This window comes from Anopheles maculipalpis, chromosome 2RL, assembly GCF_943734695.1.
Source record: "Anopheles maculipalpis chromosome 2RL, idAnoMacuDA_375_x, whole genome shotgun sequence".
Taxonomy (NCBI): Eukaryota; Metazoa; Arthropoda; class Insecta; order Diptera; family Culicidae; genus Anopheles; species Anopheles maculipalpis.
Genome location: NC_064871.1, coordinates 40,792,991 through 40,813,054, shown reverse-complemented (window position 1 = coordinate 40,813,054; position 20,064 = coordinate 40,792,991). Strand labels below are relative to the sequence as shown.

The 20,064-nt window shown below is 44.3% G+C and overlaps 3 protein-coding genes across 3 annotated transcripts in view; 2 read left to right on the top strand and 1 right to left on the bottom strand.

Moving 5' to 3' along the window:
• LOC126557698 (organic cation transporter protein) overlaps nucleotides 1-20,064 on the top strand; it is a 262,735-nt gene that overhangs the window by 187,058 nt on the left and 55,613 nt on the right. The window lies entirely within an intron of this gene.
• Nucleotides 755-7,353, top strand: LOC126557083 (ATP-dependent RNA helicase bel). The gene is made up of 3 exons (XM_050212734.1): nucleotides 755-897; nucleotides 4,538-6,938; nucleotides 7,232-7,353. Exons 1-3 carry the CDS (start codon nucleotides 853-855, stop codon nucleotides 7,342-7,344), a joined length of 2,559 nt encoding a protein of 852 aa, XP_050068691.1. The 5' UTR covers nucleotides 755-852; the 3' UTR covers nucleotides 7,345-7,353.
• LOC126559710 (ribosome-binding protein 1) lies at nucleotides 13,426-19,746 on the bottom strand. Its single transcript, XM_050215882.1, has 8 exons — nucleotides 19,249-19,746; nucleotides 18,992-19,165; nucleotides 18,040-18,909; nucleotides 17,808-17,883; nucleotides 17,316-17,701; nucleotides 14,403-14,531; nucleotides 13,629-14,192; nucleotides 13,426-13,548 (listed from the first exon to the last, which is right to left on the bottom strand). The coding sequence occupies exons 1-8, from the start codon at nucleotides 19,714-19,716 to the stop codon at nucleotides 13,426-13,428; spliced, it is 2,790 nt and encodes a 929-aa protein (XP_050071839.1). The 5' UTR covers nucleotides 19,717-19,746.

The following is a 20,064-nucleotide window of genomic DNA, read 5'->3' as shown; positions in this document are numbered from 1 at the left end:
TTCGCCCAGTACACCATTTTAGTTCAGCAATTGTGCAATAGTTTTTTTTGCTCCTCAATCCCATAGCAGAATGTTGAATTGTTGAACGCTGTAAAATGCGAAAAAGCGCATAAAAGCAGCATTCAACACATTCTTCGCAAAAAGTGTGTGTGTGTGTGTGTGTGGGAAGAAAGAACGTCATGAATTAGTATTTTTCCAAGTGCGAATTAGTGTAGTGATTGAGATTTTTGTATCAATTTCAGCCGATTGCATCGCTTTTCCTCCTTCGTCAGTAAAAGCAACAGTAGTAGCAAAAACAGGAAGAAGCGGAAGTCAGCAAGGCAGCAGCCCGTTTTTTCGACGTATATACGTGTGTGTGTGTGTGTGACACGTACTTTAGTGCATCGAAATCAAAGATAGCCGTGACACGACGCTCCGCGTGTTCTTGTGTGTGTGTGTGTGTGCGTGTGTGAGCGCCCACAGAAATTGGAAGAAGAGTGAGAACAGTGTGTTACAGAAAGTGCTTCGAGTGTGTGTATATGTGTAACCACGCTTGAAGGAGGACAGTGAGAAACAATTCCTGAACACCCCGCTACATTACTTACAAATTACTTCTGTACTTTGAATTTACTAGTAAAGTTAACTTGTTTAACAAGTCTGCTATATTGTTCCCGGAACTATCCTACCCTATCTAGTGTCACACTGTGCGCGCTTGTAAGTGTAGTGTGCTAAAAAAGGAGTGTATTGAAGAAAAACTGTGTTTAGTCGTGTGAAGAACAAACTTTACCCTCAAAAGAACAAAACTTTTCATCTTGTGTCCCAAAAACTTCGGTGGAAGGAAGACAACAAAACCATACGAACGCTCACTGTAATATGAGTAATGCTATTAACCAAAATGGTACAGGTCTAGAGCAGCAGGTATGTAAGACGAAAAAAATGTGTTCGATTTTGTGTGGAAGTGTTGCTCCAAGTATGTGCGTGCGTGCGTGCGTGAGAAGACTCACGTGAAGTGGGAAACGAAGGCGTTTTGTGTCAAGGATTCATACTTAGCTGTATGCAGCATCAGCATCATGAGTTTTTCCACGCTACACTATGGCCCCGACCCCACAAAACTTGTCACCTTGTCGTTTGCTGTGCGCGCCTTTGTTAGGTGGAACACGACTATGGTGGTGTACGCGGTCTGTCGTGGCTGTGTAATGTGTGTACGTGTGTGTGATAGTGCTCTCAAATGGTGGCCGTGTGCTTCTCGACGCCGACGACCTCTATCAAGCGATTTGGAAGGTTGTTCCCAAGCGCGGCTTCCTAGATATATCTATCATAGTAAAATGATATGAAATATTCAGCAACAAGCGGCTTTATTACGCTAATTGCGCAATGTCGACAAGAAGAGAAATCAATACACCAGCTGACGAAAAAAGCCCTCCCTTTTATGTAACGAAAAAATTTCATTTTCCGCCCTTTTGTGAACAATATTCCTAAGAGGATTCTTCCATAATGCGCAGCAACTGCCGCGGGAACCCTCAGCGTAGGCTATGAAGAAGCATGGATTTATGTATAATTGTAAAAAATGCTGCTAAATTAGAGTTGATGCTTCGTTACACTAGTAGGCGTACGAGCTTGTATAATGATTCAAGCAGGCGGTACATACATACATGCATACGTACACACGGCGTAGCGGTGAATTTACGGTAGTAGTGTGCGTTGTACAGCTTTCGCAAATCTCCAAGGTGGTGCTGTAGTGTAAAGCTCTCATATTTAGCGAAGCTTTTGGCTGGCTAATTCGTGGAATAAAGAGAGTTTTTTTTATATTATATTTAAAGCTTCAGCAATACGGCCTGGCCGTCCCTGATGAATAAAAAAAAAAAAAATATTTAAAGCTTCGTTCTCTTCTGCACTCGTCCGTCTCGAAAGGCGTGTTACCCTCTTGTATTTGTCTTTCAGCTATAGCATACTGGTATGGAAGGTTGAATGATTTACACGTGTCGCTTCCTTTTGAACCACCCTGTCCTGAGATTGACGGTATAAATCAACCCCAATGCTGCCGCTGTTGCCGTGTGTCACCTCATTTTTCGCTCTTTATTCCTGTACCCTTGCATCTCCTTCCCTTCGTAATTGTATCCGGGGGTTACGAGAAGGTGTTCCAATTGCAATATCTCGACTACTCGGATGGCATGGGTGTACACACAAAATGAATTTTTGTGCTAGAGTTCAATTAATTTATAATATGTCTTGAACAGTAAAATAAAATTTTGCATTTTTCATTAGAATACCAAAATTTCAAAAAGGAGCAAAATGATGAAACTATTTTGATTGGGATGGTTGTATTTCACAACCATGCAGAAATTCCGATTACGATAAATAAACATTTGCTGACTAATCGTCTGATGAATCAATACAAATAAGTGTGCGGGGCAAAGTGGTTACATCTCGGCAACGCAAATTGGCCAACTCGTGTGTGATTCAGCGCAAATCGTACGTATATGTTTTCTGTTTCTTTCATCTTCTGTTGTAAAAAAAAACACCTCCCCCCAATCAAGCCTTGATGTCGTAGTTTCCTAAGCCTACTGCGACGTTGTTACGGTTATTTGAGAGCCCTTTTTCCCCGTGGGTACTACGTCGTTTGATCGACATACGAACTGCGACGAATGCAATTTTTAATGGAAACTTTACACTTTTATAAATGTGTTTACCCATTTAAATGGATGCATTTATTTCTCCGGTGCTCTGTTATTCTTCCGTTCTGTTTGTATTGCATTATGCAGCCGTTATACCTCTATGTTTATTATAGGTGAGAGCTAAATTGTGAAGTGCAGTTCTAGGTCAAAGCCAGTCTTTCTGTGTGTGGTGGAGATGGTCACGCGCGAGCGCTAAGCTCATGGTTCGTCGCGTCTTTTACTATACAAATGATCAATGGGCACGGGAAAGGATCGTGATAACGGGTCTCCCCCCCCAGAGGCCCATGTATGAGTGTGCGCGCGTGCGTGCAAGTCACGTTGCGGAAGCGTAACAAATGCTGAAGCAATTGCCATGATGGCCTTTATAATTCTTCCAGCGTCGATACTTTGTCGCTTAGAATAAGTGTAGAATAATTTAAAACCTGCTGTAATCATGTGTATTGAAACTCTTTTACAGCAATCCAATAAATGGTTCGTTCTTGTGTTCTTGAGTTATCTATTTGCGCATAATGAATTCTTCGACAAAGATGCGTCACTCATTCTTTTTTTGGCAAAAAATCAGCATCAGAATCAGAAACGGAGGACACTGGTTCTTCCCCGCGTTCCCGTATAGAAAAGACGCACATATCCAGTGTGTGTGTGTTGTGTGTTCTTTCCTGCTTCTGCTTGCTTAGCGTTTCCCAAGTTTAATGACCTCGTTTTGCCGCGTTGCTTTTGTGCGCCGCGAAACAGCGGACAATGAACGCGCGGGCCCAAGCCGCCCGTACATACATACATTTGCGTTATTTCTTCTACTCCCGTGTTCATGTTGGCCACTTTTCCATTCCATTTTCACTGCCATTCCTTCTTCAGTTCGGCTTGGTTCGGTTATGTGTTTTTTTTATGAATTGGTTTGATGGTGTGGTACTATGTGCCTATCCACCCCCTTCCCCCCCCCCCCCCCTCAGCATTATGTTTCGCCGACAATCGGCACGGCACAAAGCTCCACACAATCTTTTTGTCGAGGTGAGCATTAAGAGAGGGTTTGTGGGGGAATGGAAAGCATTGTGCTTTGGCACGATGCTGCACAATTTTCTTGGTTGGTTGGAGTTGGCATTTGGCACAAGTAAAAATTGCAGTATGCGTTGTTTCTTCGTTGATGATGAAGAATTGGGTCGTCGTGGAATGCTTGCTATTTACTATATAAAACTTTTGTTGTTTTCACGTCAATTGACTTTGAAGCTTTGCCCTAACTATTTTACAACAAAATGGCCAAAGATTTTTCTGACTCAAAGTATTTGCAAAAGCTCTGAGGAAGATCGAGCTGAGCTTTTAAAAAAACTGTTATCGGTTGAATGGTATTTTCTTTGTTTATTTATAGAGGCTTTGAGTCTTTAAGGCTACATTCGCCTCTCTACTGTACACAAGAAGTGGCTTAAACTAATACAAAACTATTGCGAATGTGGCTTATAAATGTTTGAAAAATGTAATAAAGTGGTTCTGATGCAATGTGTCAGATGATTGTCAGGATTGTCGCGTAATCGGTATCTTGTATGGAGAGATGACTCGGTGTGTCTTGTATCCATAGCAATCGATGAGGATGTGATTTCAACACCACCATATTGTTGAGGATGTAGGAAATATTTGTTACTTTGTTATAAATTGCTTCTTAAAGCGTTGGCGAAAAAGGCGATTTTGAAGAAACCCACTTCATATTTTGACTTATTTGGAATGAACTTCCCACAGCACTGCTTCTACTTCAACAACTCGAACGAACACATTTATATAAGGCGTCAATGTCCTTTCCTTTATATATATCGTAATTTGGCAAAACATCTACTAACGTATTGCTTTTTCAACTGTATTCACCCTCGATACACACACACACACTCTGCTCGTGGCAGTTTGCTGGTCTGGACTTGCAGCAGAAGCAGCAGCAACTTGGCGGCGGCGGAGGCAGCAACCCAGAATCCGGAAATCCTAAACATCCGGCCGGGCGGTACGTTCCACCGCAATTGCGAGAATGTGCTGATAGTGGCGGCGACTTTCAACCCTCTGAATCCGGTGCCGGCGGTATTCCTGTAAGTGGCGGCGGCGGAATCGGAGGTGGAGGCGTTGGTGGCCGACGAGGATACGGCGGTGATTCGAACCGTAATCGTGGTGGTGGCGGCGGTGGTGACTACGGACGCTACGGCGACCGTGACTATCGCGGAGGAGACTACAATAGACGGGGTGGCGGCGGCGGCGGTGGCCGTTATCAAAACGATCGACGAGGCGGCGATTATGGCAACTATGGTCGCGGGGGTGGCTACAACAATGGAGGCGGCTTCCAGCGTGGCGGGGACGGAGGCTATCAGAATACTGAAGGTTACGGAGGCGATCGACGGGACAACTGGCCCGCGTACGGTGGCCCTCGTGGTGGTCCGGCTGGTGGACCACCGGCCGGTGGCCGTGATAGGCCGATGGATGGTCCCCCACCACCACAAAACGATCGCTGGCAAGAGCCGGCAGTGCCGATGGGACCGCCCGGACCGGGAAGTGTCGGCAGCGGTGGCGGTACAGGACCCGGCGAAGGTGGCGGAGGCAGATCGTTCTACGATCGTGGAGCGAATGGTGGTGGAGGAGGAGGAGGTCGCTGGCCGGGTGGCTCCGATCGGCGTGACGTTCGCGGAGGTGGTAGCGGCGGCGGCAGCGGCGGCGGAGGAGGATACGGAGGCGGTGGTGGATCCGGACGTGGTCAGATCGACTACACAGTGCTTACCGAGCGGGACGAGCGTTTGGAGGCGGAGCTGTTCAAACACGGCAACACCGGTATCAATTTCAGCAAGTACGAAGATATTCCCGTGGAGGCGACGGGTGACGACGTGCCGGCGCACATCAACACCTTCGACGACATTGAGCTGACGGAGATTATCGATAACAACATAAAACTGGCACGCTACGATAAACCAACACCGGTGCAGAAGTACGCTATACCGATCATTCTGTCCGGGCGCGATCTGATGGCGTGCGCCCAGACGGGATCGGGCAAAACGGCCGCCTTTCTTGTGCCGATTCTGAATCAGATGTACAAGCATGGGGCCGCCCCACCGCCCCCGAACCGGCCGATGAACCGGCGCAAGCAGTACCCGCTCGGGCTGGTGCTGGCACCGACCCGTGAGCTGGCGACGCAGATTTTTGAAGAATCGAAAAAATTCTGCTATCGTTCGCGTATGCGCCCGGCCGTTCTGTACGGTGGTAACAATACACAGGACCAGATGCGCGATCTGGAGCGTGGCTGCCATCTGATTGTGGCCACACCCGGCCGTCTCGAGGACATGATCGGCCGTGGCAAGGTGGGGTTGGACAACATCCGGTTTCTGGTGTTGGACGAAGCCGATCGTATGCTGGACATGGGTTTTGAGCCCCAGATTCGCCGTATCGTCGAGGAGAGCCGGATGCCGGTGACGGGCCAACGTCAAACGCTTATGTTTTCGGCCACCTTCCCGAAAGCGATCCAGGAGCTGGCGAGCGATTTTCTGTATCGCTACATTTTCCTTGCGGTCGGTCGCGTCGGTTCAACCTCGGTCAACATTACCCAAACGATCTTCTGGGTGGAGGAGAACATCAAACGTTCCCACCTGCTCGATCTGCTGTCGAACATTACGAAACAGAACGACGACGATGACGAAAACTGTCTGACGCTGATCTTTGTCGAGACGAAGAAGGCGGCCGACTCGCTGGAGGAGTTCCTGTACAATCACAGCTACCCGGTCACCAGCATCCACGGCGATCGCACACAGTCGGAGCGGGAGGAAGCGTTGCGTCTGTTCCGGTGCGGCCGTTGCCCGATACTGGTCGCGACGGCTGTGGCCGCCCGTGGTTTGGACATTCCGAACGTGAAGCAGGTGATCAACTTTGATCTACCGGCCGAGGTGGAGGAGTATGTGCATCGTATTGGGCGTACCGGCCGTATGGGTAACCTCGGTACGGCCACCTCGTTCTTCAACGAGAAAAATCGTAACGTCGCTAATGGACTGGTACGGTTGCTGGCCGAGACGGGGCAGGAAATTCCCAGCTTCCTGGAGGATATGACCAACAGCCGCGGGTATGGTGGTAGTCGCCGTGGTCGGCCACAGCGCGGTGGTGGTGGATCAACCTTCGGATCACGAGATTATCGTCAACAGAACAATGCACGCACGGGCGGAGGAGGTCCACGCGATCATCGCCCGATGGGTGGTGGTGGTGGTGGTGGTGGTGGCGGCGGCGGTGGTGGTGGAGGCCGTGGCTATGGAGGTGGAGGTGGCGGTGGCGGTGGATATGGTGGTGAGTTGATGAAAGTCGAAAGTGTGTTAAAGCGCTGATAAACGGAAGCAAATTTCACCCAATGTAAACTGTCAAATCGGAAACTGAACTGTATTTTTTGACAGATTTTTTGGTCAAAAAGATTGAGTTTACGCTCAAATTTATGCTTCGTGTACCATAGTTTTATGAAAAGCAAGAGATAAAAAAATTTTAGTCAACTGAAAAGAGTGAAATTTGCTATCGTTTACAAGCGCTTTCAGGTTTGTGTTTGCGATTAAATAAAACGATCATGTTTTTTTGCTTGCTGCTTTCAGAACGGGATGATGGATACGGACGCAATGGCATTGGCGGTGGAAGCTACGGCGGTAGCTACAGCAACAACGATGGAGGCAACGGTGTCGATTGGTGGGGAGGTGACAATTACTGAGGTCTCGCACCATCTATCACCACCACAGCAGCGCGCATACTGCTAGCTACTATTACTACTACTTGCACACCGTAACCAACAGAAACGCTACCAAGTAGGCGGTGTTAGCAAATAGATAGTGACAGCAGCAGCAGCAATAACAGAAACAACATAACCTAACAATTTTGCTCTAAGTTAATGAAGAAACACTCTCACGCGCATTATTACACAAATAATACACTGCAAACAAAACAAAAAAAGTATAACAAATCTGTGCATCTACTGTCTATCTGTAAAATTCACAATGAAACAGTGAAAACAAAAAAAAAGAAATATGAATGAACGAGATGGAATAGTAGAAAGGGTAGTGGTGGAAATGGACGGTAGAAGAAAAGGATAATGCATAAGAGTCTCACACAAACACTTCACACACTACTACTGGGCTTTGGTAGGTCTTTTTCGAATGTGTGGAGTTGGCGAAAGAGAAAAAAGTCCCCCCGGACTGTGGGATAAATTGTATTGCGTTCGCATAGGACAGTGAAGCCGGGAGCAAGAACAAACAGCTGTTCAATCGAAGAATTAGTGAAATGTGAGAAATTCGCTAGCGTGCTAGTAAAGAAGGAGTGTTCTACAAAATGGAACTAAAAACGGTAAAGAAGGTAGTAGCACATGTGCGTAGCATAAGGATAAAACTCAACCGTAATCGGTTACATCGTAACATCCACGAAGAAAAGAAGTTGGCAAAATGTATGGAGCAAAAGAAATGAATGAACTTTCCGAGATATGTGAATTTTATTTTTTGTGCCGCTTATTTCAACCGTTGCAGAAGAGCTATGTGCTGTGCTCTACAGAATTGGAGCTTGGTTGCATGGAATTTGAATAATACGAAAGAACAGAACGCGCGAACAAATCTTGTTTCTACGCTACTACAAATTCTGCGGGATGTGAAGAACGGGTGAATCGGAGAGCGAGAGAGAGAGAGAGGATTGACCGACCGATCGCGTTAACACCTACAAGCCCAAATATTTGTTGGTGTATGGAGTGGCATCATTCCTTATATCCGATTTAACCGTTTAAAGGTCGACAGCAGTAGCACGATGTTAGGGCTAGTAGGGATATTTGATATATGGGGATTGGGGATCAACAATATTTCTGAGAGCATGAGACTATAGAAACATTTAAAAAAAATTGCATAAGTCACCCCCCTTTTCCCCGATGCAAGGAAGAAAGAGGTGTAAATGAAAAGATCTCGGAGATCTTCGAACACATCTCTTTTCGGTTCTGGTTAATAGGACGAAAGCCCGAGTAGGAAGAGAGAAAAGTCTTTTAAGAAAAGAACATCTATTAACGCGTCACTCTTAAATGTTGAAGAAATTAAAAAGGGAATAGAGAACAAACTCACCACATTTAAGGGGAAGGGGAAGGGAGGGTATCAAGCACGATCAGGCTCTTAGAGGGCAGCAGCAAGGTGTGAAACAGAGAACACAGATTGGTAGCCCCGGATTCTATGTTAGACTGTAGTGTGCGTATGTGTGTGCATGTGTCTCTCTTTGTCCCCCCACACCCATGCACAGCATATTTCTGATCCGAAGGATGCGGTAAAAATCTTCAATTATCTCTCTCCTGTAGGACAAAATGGGGCGTATCGATTGAGTAACAAGAAAAAAAGGGTACTGTTGTACTATAGTGGCAGCAGCAGTAGCAAGCCACGCGATCGTCGTCCACCATAGAGAAAACACACCGAACGACACAAGAGTGTGTACTAGAACTAGTAGTGAAACAAACTGCTTCTACTCGAAGATAACAACAGTAGGAGCATCATCATCAGCAGCAGCAGCAGCGAACTGTATTGTTACAAGACGTCGCGCATAATTAACAGCATAAAACAACCGAATAAAGGAAATGAGAATGAATGAACAAATTAACCGTGTTTTGGCATCATCCTGGCTCTTAAACGTGATGTGTCTTTGTCTGTCCTAGCCTGCTGAATAAGTTCTCAAACAATCTCTTTCGTGCGCCGTGTATTCACTTCACAGTGACACGATGCTCTTTAACGGCTAAAACTATCTCTCTTAGTTACGAATTTCCGTTCACTCCAAAGAAGCAGAATTCCTCTGCTGCGTTGGTATCGTCTACATTCTGCTACTATGAAGGCCAGGGACTCCAGAAAACTGGAACGATTCTGGATGATAATATATTTGTGTTTCGATGCCTCAGTCCTAAGTGAGATTTGAACGATTGCGACACGCTCATGTTGCGCTGCCCACTGTTCCCTAAGAAATATCTGCACGCTGGCAAACAGGAGCCTTGTAATTCTACAAGAAGCATTCTGTGGCCGAAGTGATAGGAGGGGAGGGGGGGGGGGGGGGCGTATATGATTCCCTGCTACGAATCGGTATTACCACTACTGGTAATACATCATACTTCAATGTTCAAGTAATTCTTCGTATCTCTCATCCTTACAATCGGCCAATGCTTGTTCTAGCATGTGTTATGCTTGATCTAGCAGCCCCATCTAGTCAGCAGTTTTCCTAAATTTCTTCTCTGTGTGGTGTCGTAATAATATCCAGATCCAGATCCAATGTCCCGACAAATGTTGCATGATTGTGGATGTACGGAATCACAATTCGGTACAGGTACATTCACTGTGACACATTCATACCTCGGGTATCTTCTGTAATGGATCTAGGTGTGTGGTTTGACGAGATACTCTCATTTAACACTCATTTAACGCTGTTGTTAATTCATGTTTTCACAGCAAAGCTAACAAATCACTGATGGGCCTGATTGTTATGCTATCCCTTCTATGTGAAGTGCCTGTATTGTTCTGTTCGATCTTTCCTGGAATACGCATCCGAAATCTCCAGACTCAACCACCGCGATGGCCAGACTACTGGAGGGTGGTTATCGTCTTGCTCTCCCTCCCTATCCTGTCCGTTGTCGCCTTCTTGGGCTCCAGCCCATTGAAGAAAGATATTTCTCTATCCGTGCTAGCTTCAACGCAGGCCTCCTGTAAATTGAACATGCCCCAACAAAGATGGGACATCTTTGTTGGGGCATGTTTGGGTCATGGTTGGGGTTTCTCCTACTATTAGCCATCAGCCTTTACGTCCTTTGCAGTCGTATTTGCGATAGACCTCCTCTGTATATCCCATTCCGCCACCACACTCGCTACGACTCGAACGATCCCTTTCTTGGGGCTCTATCGGCGGTTTCCTTGTTCATCTTCCTTCCTTTTCTGATAATATGTCATCTTCAACACCTCTTTCTATTTGTTATTTAAGAAAACTTATTTGTTAAAAGCCTTGATTGGCGGACAATTTGCTAAAATAAATCAATAAACCCATCATTGCAAGCCAACCTTTTCTTCTTCTTGGCATAAGAGATATTGGTATTTTCTTGGATACATTGGAAGATAGATTGTCATTATTATCTCCTTTTTTTGGCAACCGGCTTGTTTCTTTCCTTATTAAAGCAGATTACCCGCGACCTCGCTTCGTGGGCCATATATATTGTTCTGCATTTATTCCAAATCGTTCCATCGGTTTCTTCGTTACAACTTGCATCTTTTTCTTCTTCTACTTTCTCTTACTATCGTCATAATCGCGATTTGTTATCATTTTTCGTTTCTTTTTTCTCCTTATGTGCAACCACAATCATCGGTAGGTGTGTGTGAGTGTCTTATTGGGAGAAGGAAATGGAACTTTTGAGACGAGTTTTCATTGCTGATTTTCCTCTTCTGCGCCCCCACCCCAATTAGCCCTTTCTTTTTTGTGTGTGTTTGTTGAGGAGGGGAAGGGGAGTACGATCACTTTGTTGCCTTCTTCTGTATTAGATAGTTTCTCCAACCTCAATTACCACACTCGCCCGCATTATGGTATACTTATTTTTAATCTTAACGTGTGGAAGCATGGACCTCTGGATACCAATGGAAAGATTAAAGGGGGGATTCTGTTCTCTATGTGTGTGTGTGTGTGTGTGCTCACATTATGTAAGTTCGCGGTTCCGTTTTACTGTTATAAAGTATCATACAGAACAGAAATAGGTACGAAAATTACACGGTGTGTTACACAGAAAATATCGATTATGACCGGAAGGGTAATCCGGAAGGGAAAAGAAATAAAATAAAGTCATACATAAATATTGCTGGTTCCTTTTTAGTTTGTTTTCTTATGTTTGTGTTACTCGCTCGGTCTCTCTCTCTCTTTCTCTCTCTCTCTCTCTCTCTCTCTCTTTCATTTCTGTCAGATTTCAAGCATCCCTTCAATCATTTTACTATGAACCTATTACATACTCTTTTCTATTTTTCTTCACTTTTCCCTTTTATATACTGTCCTAACAATAATAATAATATTAATAATAGCCTGTCGTTGACAGAACAGCAAAAAAAAAAAAGAGAAGTAATAAACAAAATATGCGTAATGTACTCCACCAGCAACTCCCATTTTCTCATTCATCTCATAGTTTCATGTTTAATAAACTTATTGAGTACCGGATTTCCCTAACTCACTTCATTCTTCTACGAGCGCCATTATAGGAGGATTTGTTTTCGTTTCCACGTATGTATGTGTATATATAAAGGTATATTCACCACCCTTTTTTTTGGCTCCTACGCCATACGTTTTTAGATTCGTGCATCAGCAGCAGCAGCCCTTCTTCTCAATCATCGTTCGGTGTTGTTTACAGAGGAGTTTGTGAGGAAATGAATCCTGAACGCAATCCTAAACACGGGGGGAAGTGAGAATTGCTGTTTCATCAGTGTAACCAAGGAAACAAACACAGCAGCACCCACCGGAACGGAACGATTAAATGCGTGAATTTGTGCGCGTTAAATATGGTAGTATATCAAGCACTTTTTTCAAATAATTTATGGTAATGTGGGAAGGAATTGTCTTAAAACTTGTCCGCTTTCTCTCTCTCTCTCTCTCTCTCTCTCTCTCTCGCTCTTGCTTCGCACAGCACGCATACATACACACATCCGCACACACAAACACACAGCAAACACGATTTTTCAATTTTAATTTGCCTTCTATCATTTGCACATGGGTTTTCTCTCTCCTTTGCGATTCAAAAACTATTACACAACTGTCCCAAAACAATTGTAAAACATCTATTGGCCACAGATATCAATGTAGGACGTTTAAATATAAGAATTATATATACACACACACGCGCGCGAACGCACACACAATACAGTGATGATGAGTGAAGGAGCATTCGCATCATCTGTCACTACGCGATCCGAGAAACCATTGCACAGAACCCCCGTTTCCAAGGAGATATATCGCATTGATTTGATTGACGGGCTTGATTTGGCCGGTCTGGAGTGTTTAAGCGGGAAATAGGATGACAAAAAACTGACATATAAATAAATGCACCCAGCGAAGGGATATTATTCCTCGTTCCAGCTTTCTAGTTATTCTTTGACATAATTTGTCCATTTTAACTACTCTGTGTGGCCACCACAACTGCTCATTCTTAATCGTGGGAAAAATGTATAAAACGGTACCGGTACTGCCCTCCGGCAGAGGAGCTTCCACACGCGCATGCGTGGAAGATTATTAAATTAATAAATTTTTTACCTGATTTTACACACACTGGTATTTGCTTTAAAATTAGCAAGCAAAAAAAAAAACAAAAGGACCCATGTATGCGGGCGAGCGTATGTGGCTGTGTATTTGTATATCCGTTGTCGATGATCGCATCCCATATTTCCATCCGAAACACTCGACTCATCAATGACCAACGATCTCAATCAAAAAACCTTTCAAACTGATTTTTGTCTAAAGATTGAATTTTGATTCCATCAACCCCCGTCTTACTATCCGATTTGTCGGATTTTCCAAACTACATGATCCTCGCGAATCGATTCTTTGTGGGCTTTGCATTGCTGCAATTGCTAACTGGCTGACGACAGAGGACTTCAGTTTTCTCCCGAAAATCCCGCGTGTACATGTGTGTGTCTTTGTGAGTGTGTGTGTCTGTGTGAACGTTCCTGGAACGACAATACCCCCCCCCCCCTCCGAAAAGAATTCGCGAAATGTTCGCAGCGCGTCCTCAACTAAACCGGCCATACTATGTTCTGGAGCATGCGCAACTTTACTACTGTCCAACGGCACCGGCAGATTTGAGCAGGGTGAGTTCCTTATCCTTCGCTTGCACAACCGTACGCCAGTGGATGTCCTGCTCGATCACCTTCGCTTCGAGGTTTTTCAGCATGTTTTCCTGTCGAGTCGAACAAAAAAAAAAAGCCATAATGATAATGAGATAATCCTCGTCGTTGCCAAAAAGAGGCTGTGACCTACCGTATCGGCTATGATGAACTTATACTGATCTACGGTTTGCTGCAGCTGCTCGCATCGCAGTGCTAACGATTGCTGATCGTCCTCGATCGATCCGCTGTCGCCGCTCGCACCATTCTTGTTCGTAATCACGACGGCATCACCACCGTCGTTGCTATTTTCGTGTAAACTACTATTAACGTTGTTAGTGGTATTAAGATTATTATTAGCGATTATATTGCTGCTACTGTTAAGCCTACTGCTGTCACTGTTGTTGTTGTTGTTGCTGTTGGCAGTGCCAGAGCTTTGCTCTGGGTGGCTGTTCGTACTACTGCTGTTTGTGGGGATGCTATTATTGGTGGGGTGAGCCGTTCGCTGCAGGTGCTCGTACTGCTCCTTAATGCAGCCGACCGTCGCCTCGAGCCAGCTCTGGAAGTCGGTCGCATCGACGGGCAGCGCCGACACAACACCGGTCGGCTGCAGCAGCTTCACCAGCAGGTCCTTCATTCGGTTCTGCTCCTCCAGCACCACCTTGCCGACGTCCACTACCTTCTCGGCGCTACTGCTGTTCAGCTTTTGTTGCTGTTCCTATCCACGCGGCGCACATGGAATCAAAACAAAATAAAAAGAAAGCGTTACTTGCATTAGTAGGTTGTTCGGGTTCTGTGTTATGTAGAGTTCTTGATTTAAATTTGTGCAATGTTTAGCAACACACACACACGACTTTCCATCGGGATTCCACCATCCATATCAGGAGAATGAAGGGCCATTTTGATTGGAACTGCTCTTACAACTTACAACTTTCTCGGAATTTGTTGTCCCCGCCGCTTCCCCTCCGGCTGCTGCCGCCGCTGTCGTCGTCTGTCCTCGTCGGCGTTCGGCATCTTGCAATGCCTCCACCAACTTCCAGTTTTTAGTTCGTAAATTCTACGTGCATGAGTGGCATGGGTTCAACAGCCAGTGTGAGACAACAAACAATGGACGTAGAAATTTGTAGTGCAACAGCAGCAGCAGTTAAGAATGGTGCAGGGAGAGAGGATCATCCCAAGCAAATGCACAATTATGGGTAGATGGTTGTTGTTGATCGTTAGAGGTTTTGCCGTTGTAATTGTGATTATTGTCAAAGAGACAAAACAGTCAAGTACAACCGACGACGTTAACGGTGGTAGTAGGGAAAGAACGAAAGAAAAGAAGAAACAAACACAATAACGTAAACGAAAATGCGCTTATGGGAAAATATATCGTTTGCTAGAATTTCACATTAAAGATCATTTAACTATACAAACATATTGCCCATACTTTAGTGTGCAACAATTGCTTTTTACATGAGTGCATTTAAAATAATACAGAAAGGGAAGAAGAGCGTGACCGATTGAATGTTTGATACAGTTTCAATTAAATAAGTTTTCGTAATGTTTAAAATCTACCACATACAAAAGAGAACATCAAGCGATAGAATGTTTTATATGGAATTTCATCAACTAACAACATTTTTTTTTATAACAGGTGAGTAGATAAGTTGCAGTCCTGATGTATCGTGGCACAAAAAAATGAAACACAATTTTTGTCAGTTTTCACTTACATCTAAAACACACATGTATGAATTTGATAGGTGTCAGTTTATTAGATAATGAGTTGCAGTGTTTTGAGAGGTGCAACTTCTGAACGCACATTAAGCTTAGCTTTTGTTAGTTTAAAAGTGATCGTAGTGACACTGTGCAAAAAGCAGCAACATTGATGGAGGCAGCAGAAGCTCTGTCGATATCTAACGAACTTTTGCTTCATATGTTTCCCAAACATTTGAACATTTGAGTGCCGCGTGAGCTCTCCATCAATCAGAAACAGCAACGGGTTGTGTGTGGTTGAAGCTTTCAAACTACAATAAAATCGATTTTTTGTGTCGATACGTGATCATGGACGTAACAACAGGAAACAAACTATTTCCTGTTCGCCGACCAGAAAAGAATGCAAAATGGGAAAGAAATGGAGGTCCAATGGTGAGGTAGTCGCTTAAACAGAGACCTATTTTGAGGCTAATGACAAACTATTTTTAAAAATGGCTTTAAAAATGAAGTAGATTGGTATGAGCACGCTTCGCAGTCGAAGGTAATTAAATTGAGTAAACAAATTTAACGTTGGCCAAAAAAATGTATCGTGATTAGGACTAAGACTTATCTACCCACCTGTTAGAAACAAAACAAGTGCAGCTAATGAATAATCAATATAATTTATCATTTGGTTAAGTAATGTTTTATATGGATCTCGAATCTATTTGGCTTCTTCCAATAATTCGGATGGATTTCGAACATTCTTTCTTTTCCTCTTCTTGGCTTAACGATCCGCTATGTCATCAACGTCATGTGAAGACCACCGGACCACCCAGTCTATATAGGATAGAGAGGAATGTCAGTCTATAGAACAATACCATGGATTAAGGAGAATCGTTTCCCTAGCAATAACCGTTTTATGGATGCGAAAACATATTATCTTCAACGTATTTAAAATAAAAATAAGTATAAGAAACGCTGTCCTACTGTCCCACAACGCTACACATTGTGCGTTGCTTTTCTTCTAATATAATGAAGCTTTCTACAGGGAAAAGAAATATTTGAACCTAGGTTCGATCGTTCCATAGAATGAACGGTACGAACTTAATAGGTTCGGAACGAAATTCTCATCATTAGCACTGTTGTTCGAGTTGTTGATGCCGTTAGTATCGGGATCTTGGAACAACTATCGCTGTTTGTGCAATTACGATTATCCTTGCAGTCGTTTGTTTGTTTGGCAAACAGTTTCTGACCTAAACATGAAATATAGGGTTACAAAAAGCTGACCATTACATTTGCATCGACCTCTATATTACACAGACCCTAGGATCACCCGAGGGATGTCGAACATTGTCGCAAGCGATTGATTCAACAGTTTTTCATTGTACCACTCATTACATTTTAAATTTATCCATAAAGCCAGGCCGCTCTACAATAACAAACAAGATTTAAACGTATGTTACAGCTCACCATTTAGTGTTACACTTTGGAAAATATTTACCCGGCATATATCATCACTTAAAATTACATTGCCCTTCGATTCCACGTAGCATACGATTTAGTATTACTTTTCTAAGTAATGTAAAACATCTGAAACACTTCTTGATGTGATGAGGCTTAACAATGTTGTGACGAATAACCGATTTTTTTCAGCTAAAAGTTATGACTATTTTTCTCACTGGTCTTAAGAGTTGCCCTTGTTTTGTCCGATACTTGATAAAGGTTAATAGACAATCACACAAACCACACACACACACACAACCACAAACCAATTAATATTCTTATGTTATGAATTCTAGACCTGTTTTTCAGAGATAAAAAACTTTCCAACGCTAGATCATGAAAAATAATTTAGAAAGCATTTGTCTATTTAAACACAATATAGCGTGTATCCAAAATCGATTAACGTAAGCATTAAAAACGAAACGTCCCAAAACAATCTTTCGTATCGTGATGATTGCGGATGATAAGACCCCCCCCCCCCCCCCCCCCTGCTTGGTACAGGAAATTTCAATAATGTTTTTTTAATGCATACAATCAAATCTTTCTCTGCAGTAAGAAATCCCTCCAACAATCACAATATTACCAAAACACAACAAATAGCTTACAACCATAGCACATCACACAGCAAAAAAGTTAAAAAACCTTAAATTCTGCCACTTACATCATTCTTTTGTCGTTGCTCCTCGAGCTGCTTCTGCAACTGTTCCTCCTTCGCCTGCAGCTCGTTCGTCTGCTGTTTGTATTCCGTCATCAGGCTCTTGCACTCGACCAGCTCGTTCCGGTACACCTCGAGTTTCGCTTTCGTCGAGTCTAAGGCATTCTGGAGGTTGCGCATCTCTACGCGATTACTTTCATCCGCCTGACTGGTGGCGTGGGCCGCGGCTGCCGCAGCCGAAGCAGCCGCCACTGCCTGCTTTTGTTTTGCCTGCAGTTCAGCCTTTAGCTGCTCGATTTCGTAGCTCTGCTGTTGGCAGGTCTGGGTCAGTTCATCTTTCTGGCTCAGCTCCAGCCGCAGCTGACGCAAATCGTTCTCGTAGGCAGTTAGTTCTAGAGAATTAAAGGAAGGAAGAGGGGAAAGTAACATACGTGGCCGAATGGTTAGTGCTTGTTTCTGGCGCAATCATTCAGCTGATCTCGCCCCGTATACACTCACCCTGTACACGCTGTCTCATGAGCTCATCATTGTTGTGTAACAAAATTTCATACTCAGTCTTTTTCTTCATCATTTCCTGATCGTCGAAAGATAAGAAAAGAAACGAAAAAATCATTCTAAGCAACTTCTTATCACGACCTAGCGATCGATTAACATTTTGTCCACGTGCGCCCACAAGATCGAACATGTGCGAGCACTCCAGCAAGTACAATGAACTCTCACAATAACTAACCTCTTCCGACTGTAGCTTTTCATTCAACAGCTGATTCTTGGCCATCAGCTCCTGCTGCAGTAGCTGCAGATCGTTGTTCAGCTGACCAATCGTTGCGCCATGATCTTGCATCGAGGCGTGCTCCTTCGACAGCTGTATGTACTTCGCCTGTAGCTGCTGAAACTGTATCGACATTGCCTGCTTGTCGTTGGCCAGCTTGTCCTTGATCGAGCCCAGCTCCTGTGTCAGATGGTGTACCTCCTGCTTCTTGTTGTTCAGCTCCTCCACGTATCCCTTCAGCACGGCACCGGCTTGCATTTTTTCACCATTGAGCTCCTGGCGCAGCTCCTTTAGCTTGGCGTGCAGCCCGGCGGCAGCCTTTTGCTCCTCGAGCAGTGCGGTTTCCTTTTCCTGCAGCTGCTTCTTGAGCTTTTGCAACGGATCGGACGGATCGTTCCACTCGGATGGATCCTTGGCCAGCGTGTCCTGCTGTTTGTTTAGCAGAAAGTCGATCAGAATTTGTATATCATTTCTTGGCAGATCCGCCTTATTGAGGATGTTAACCAGCGAGTGAACGTTGGCCGCATCCGCCATCTCAACGGCCAGCTCTTGGGTGATTAGCTCATTTTTCTTCCTCTTGTTCGATTTGTCCTTCTGGGCCGAGGCGGCGGCGTTCGATTTGTCGTTAGTCTGCTTTTTCAGTTCAGCAGCAACGTGTGGTGCGGCGGAATGATGTTGCTGTTGCTGCTGGTGCTGCTGCTGTTCAGCAGTATTAGCTGGGATATTGTTCTTAGGGGACAACTTGGATTGATGATCTTTTTTGTTTTTATTTTGCTGGCGCTGCTCTTTTGGTGCCTGATTCTTGCCAGTCTTGGTATCTTCCTCATGTTTCTACGTAGTAATTAAAAAGAAAAGATGAATCACGAAAATATTGATGAGCATTGATGACATTTTTTCGCAATCTCCATTTTACCTGTTGGCGTGCAATTTCCAGTGCGTCTTTCGGATGAATTTCAGCAAAATGGTTCATTTCCGGTACGGTTTCAACTGGCTTCACCAGAACTGGTTCCGATTTGTTCACCAGAATACCTCCGGCTGATTTCTGCTTATTTTTCTTACCACCCTGCTGCTGCTTGTTATCTTTTTTCTGATAGGGAAAATGCAAAACCAGACGCAAAGAGTTAAATGGAATCCACAAATTGATTATAAAGGGTAAATGTGTTTCCCTACCTTATTTCCAACAGCATTTTCGCTCAAAGGAAATGCTTCAGTTTCAGCATATTCCACAGTCAGATTGGTAGCCTGTCCGGTACGCTTTTTCGAACCATACGTCAATGGATTGATTTCCTCCTCGAGCGGACTCTCGGACGAATGGCCATCACTTTCCGGCTCTACCACTTCGACTCGCTGGTGCTGCTGCTGCTGCTGCTGTTGTTGCTTAGCACCGCGATTTTTCTGATTTTGATTTGCATTACCACCGGAATGAGACTTCTTGGTACGCTTGTTTGCCGACTCTTTGCTAGATTTTGTTGGCGGTGTCGGTGACGTTAGACCAAGAATCTTTTCACGCATTTCACGCTTCTCCTTAAGCATCTCTTCGAACGATTTACCCTTCGGAAGGAAGCGGCTGATAAACAGCATCGACATCAAGGAAAAGAATAGCACAATTACGATGAACGACAATGTAGTCAGATCCATTTTTGCATGGTTTGCTGCAGCACGCAGAGATTTTTGTGTGGTGAACGGTGGTGTTATCCTTTCAACTGGTTCGATCAGCAAGAGTGTTCACTCAAAAAATTGTAGTCACAATATTGAAGCTGTAAAGATACGAATGAAACCAAAACAGACCAATGATTAGAGCTGATGAGGGACAGAGAAATTATATTAGCTAGTTAATTGTTAGCGATACGGGTCCATGGTGCACACAACACCCGGTATTCCCGCTTGGCTACCAGCAGAAATTAATAAAATGAAAAAAAAAACCCATCAGCTGGTGAGGAGCACCACAAATTTCGTCCAAACATTCAAACGTCGCAGCAGCCGGGT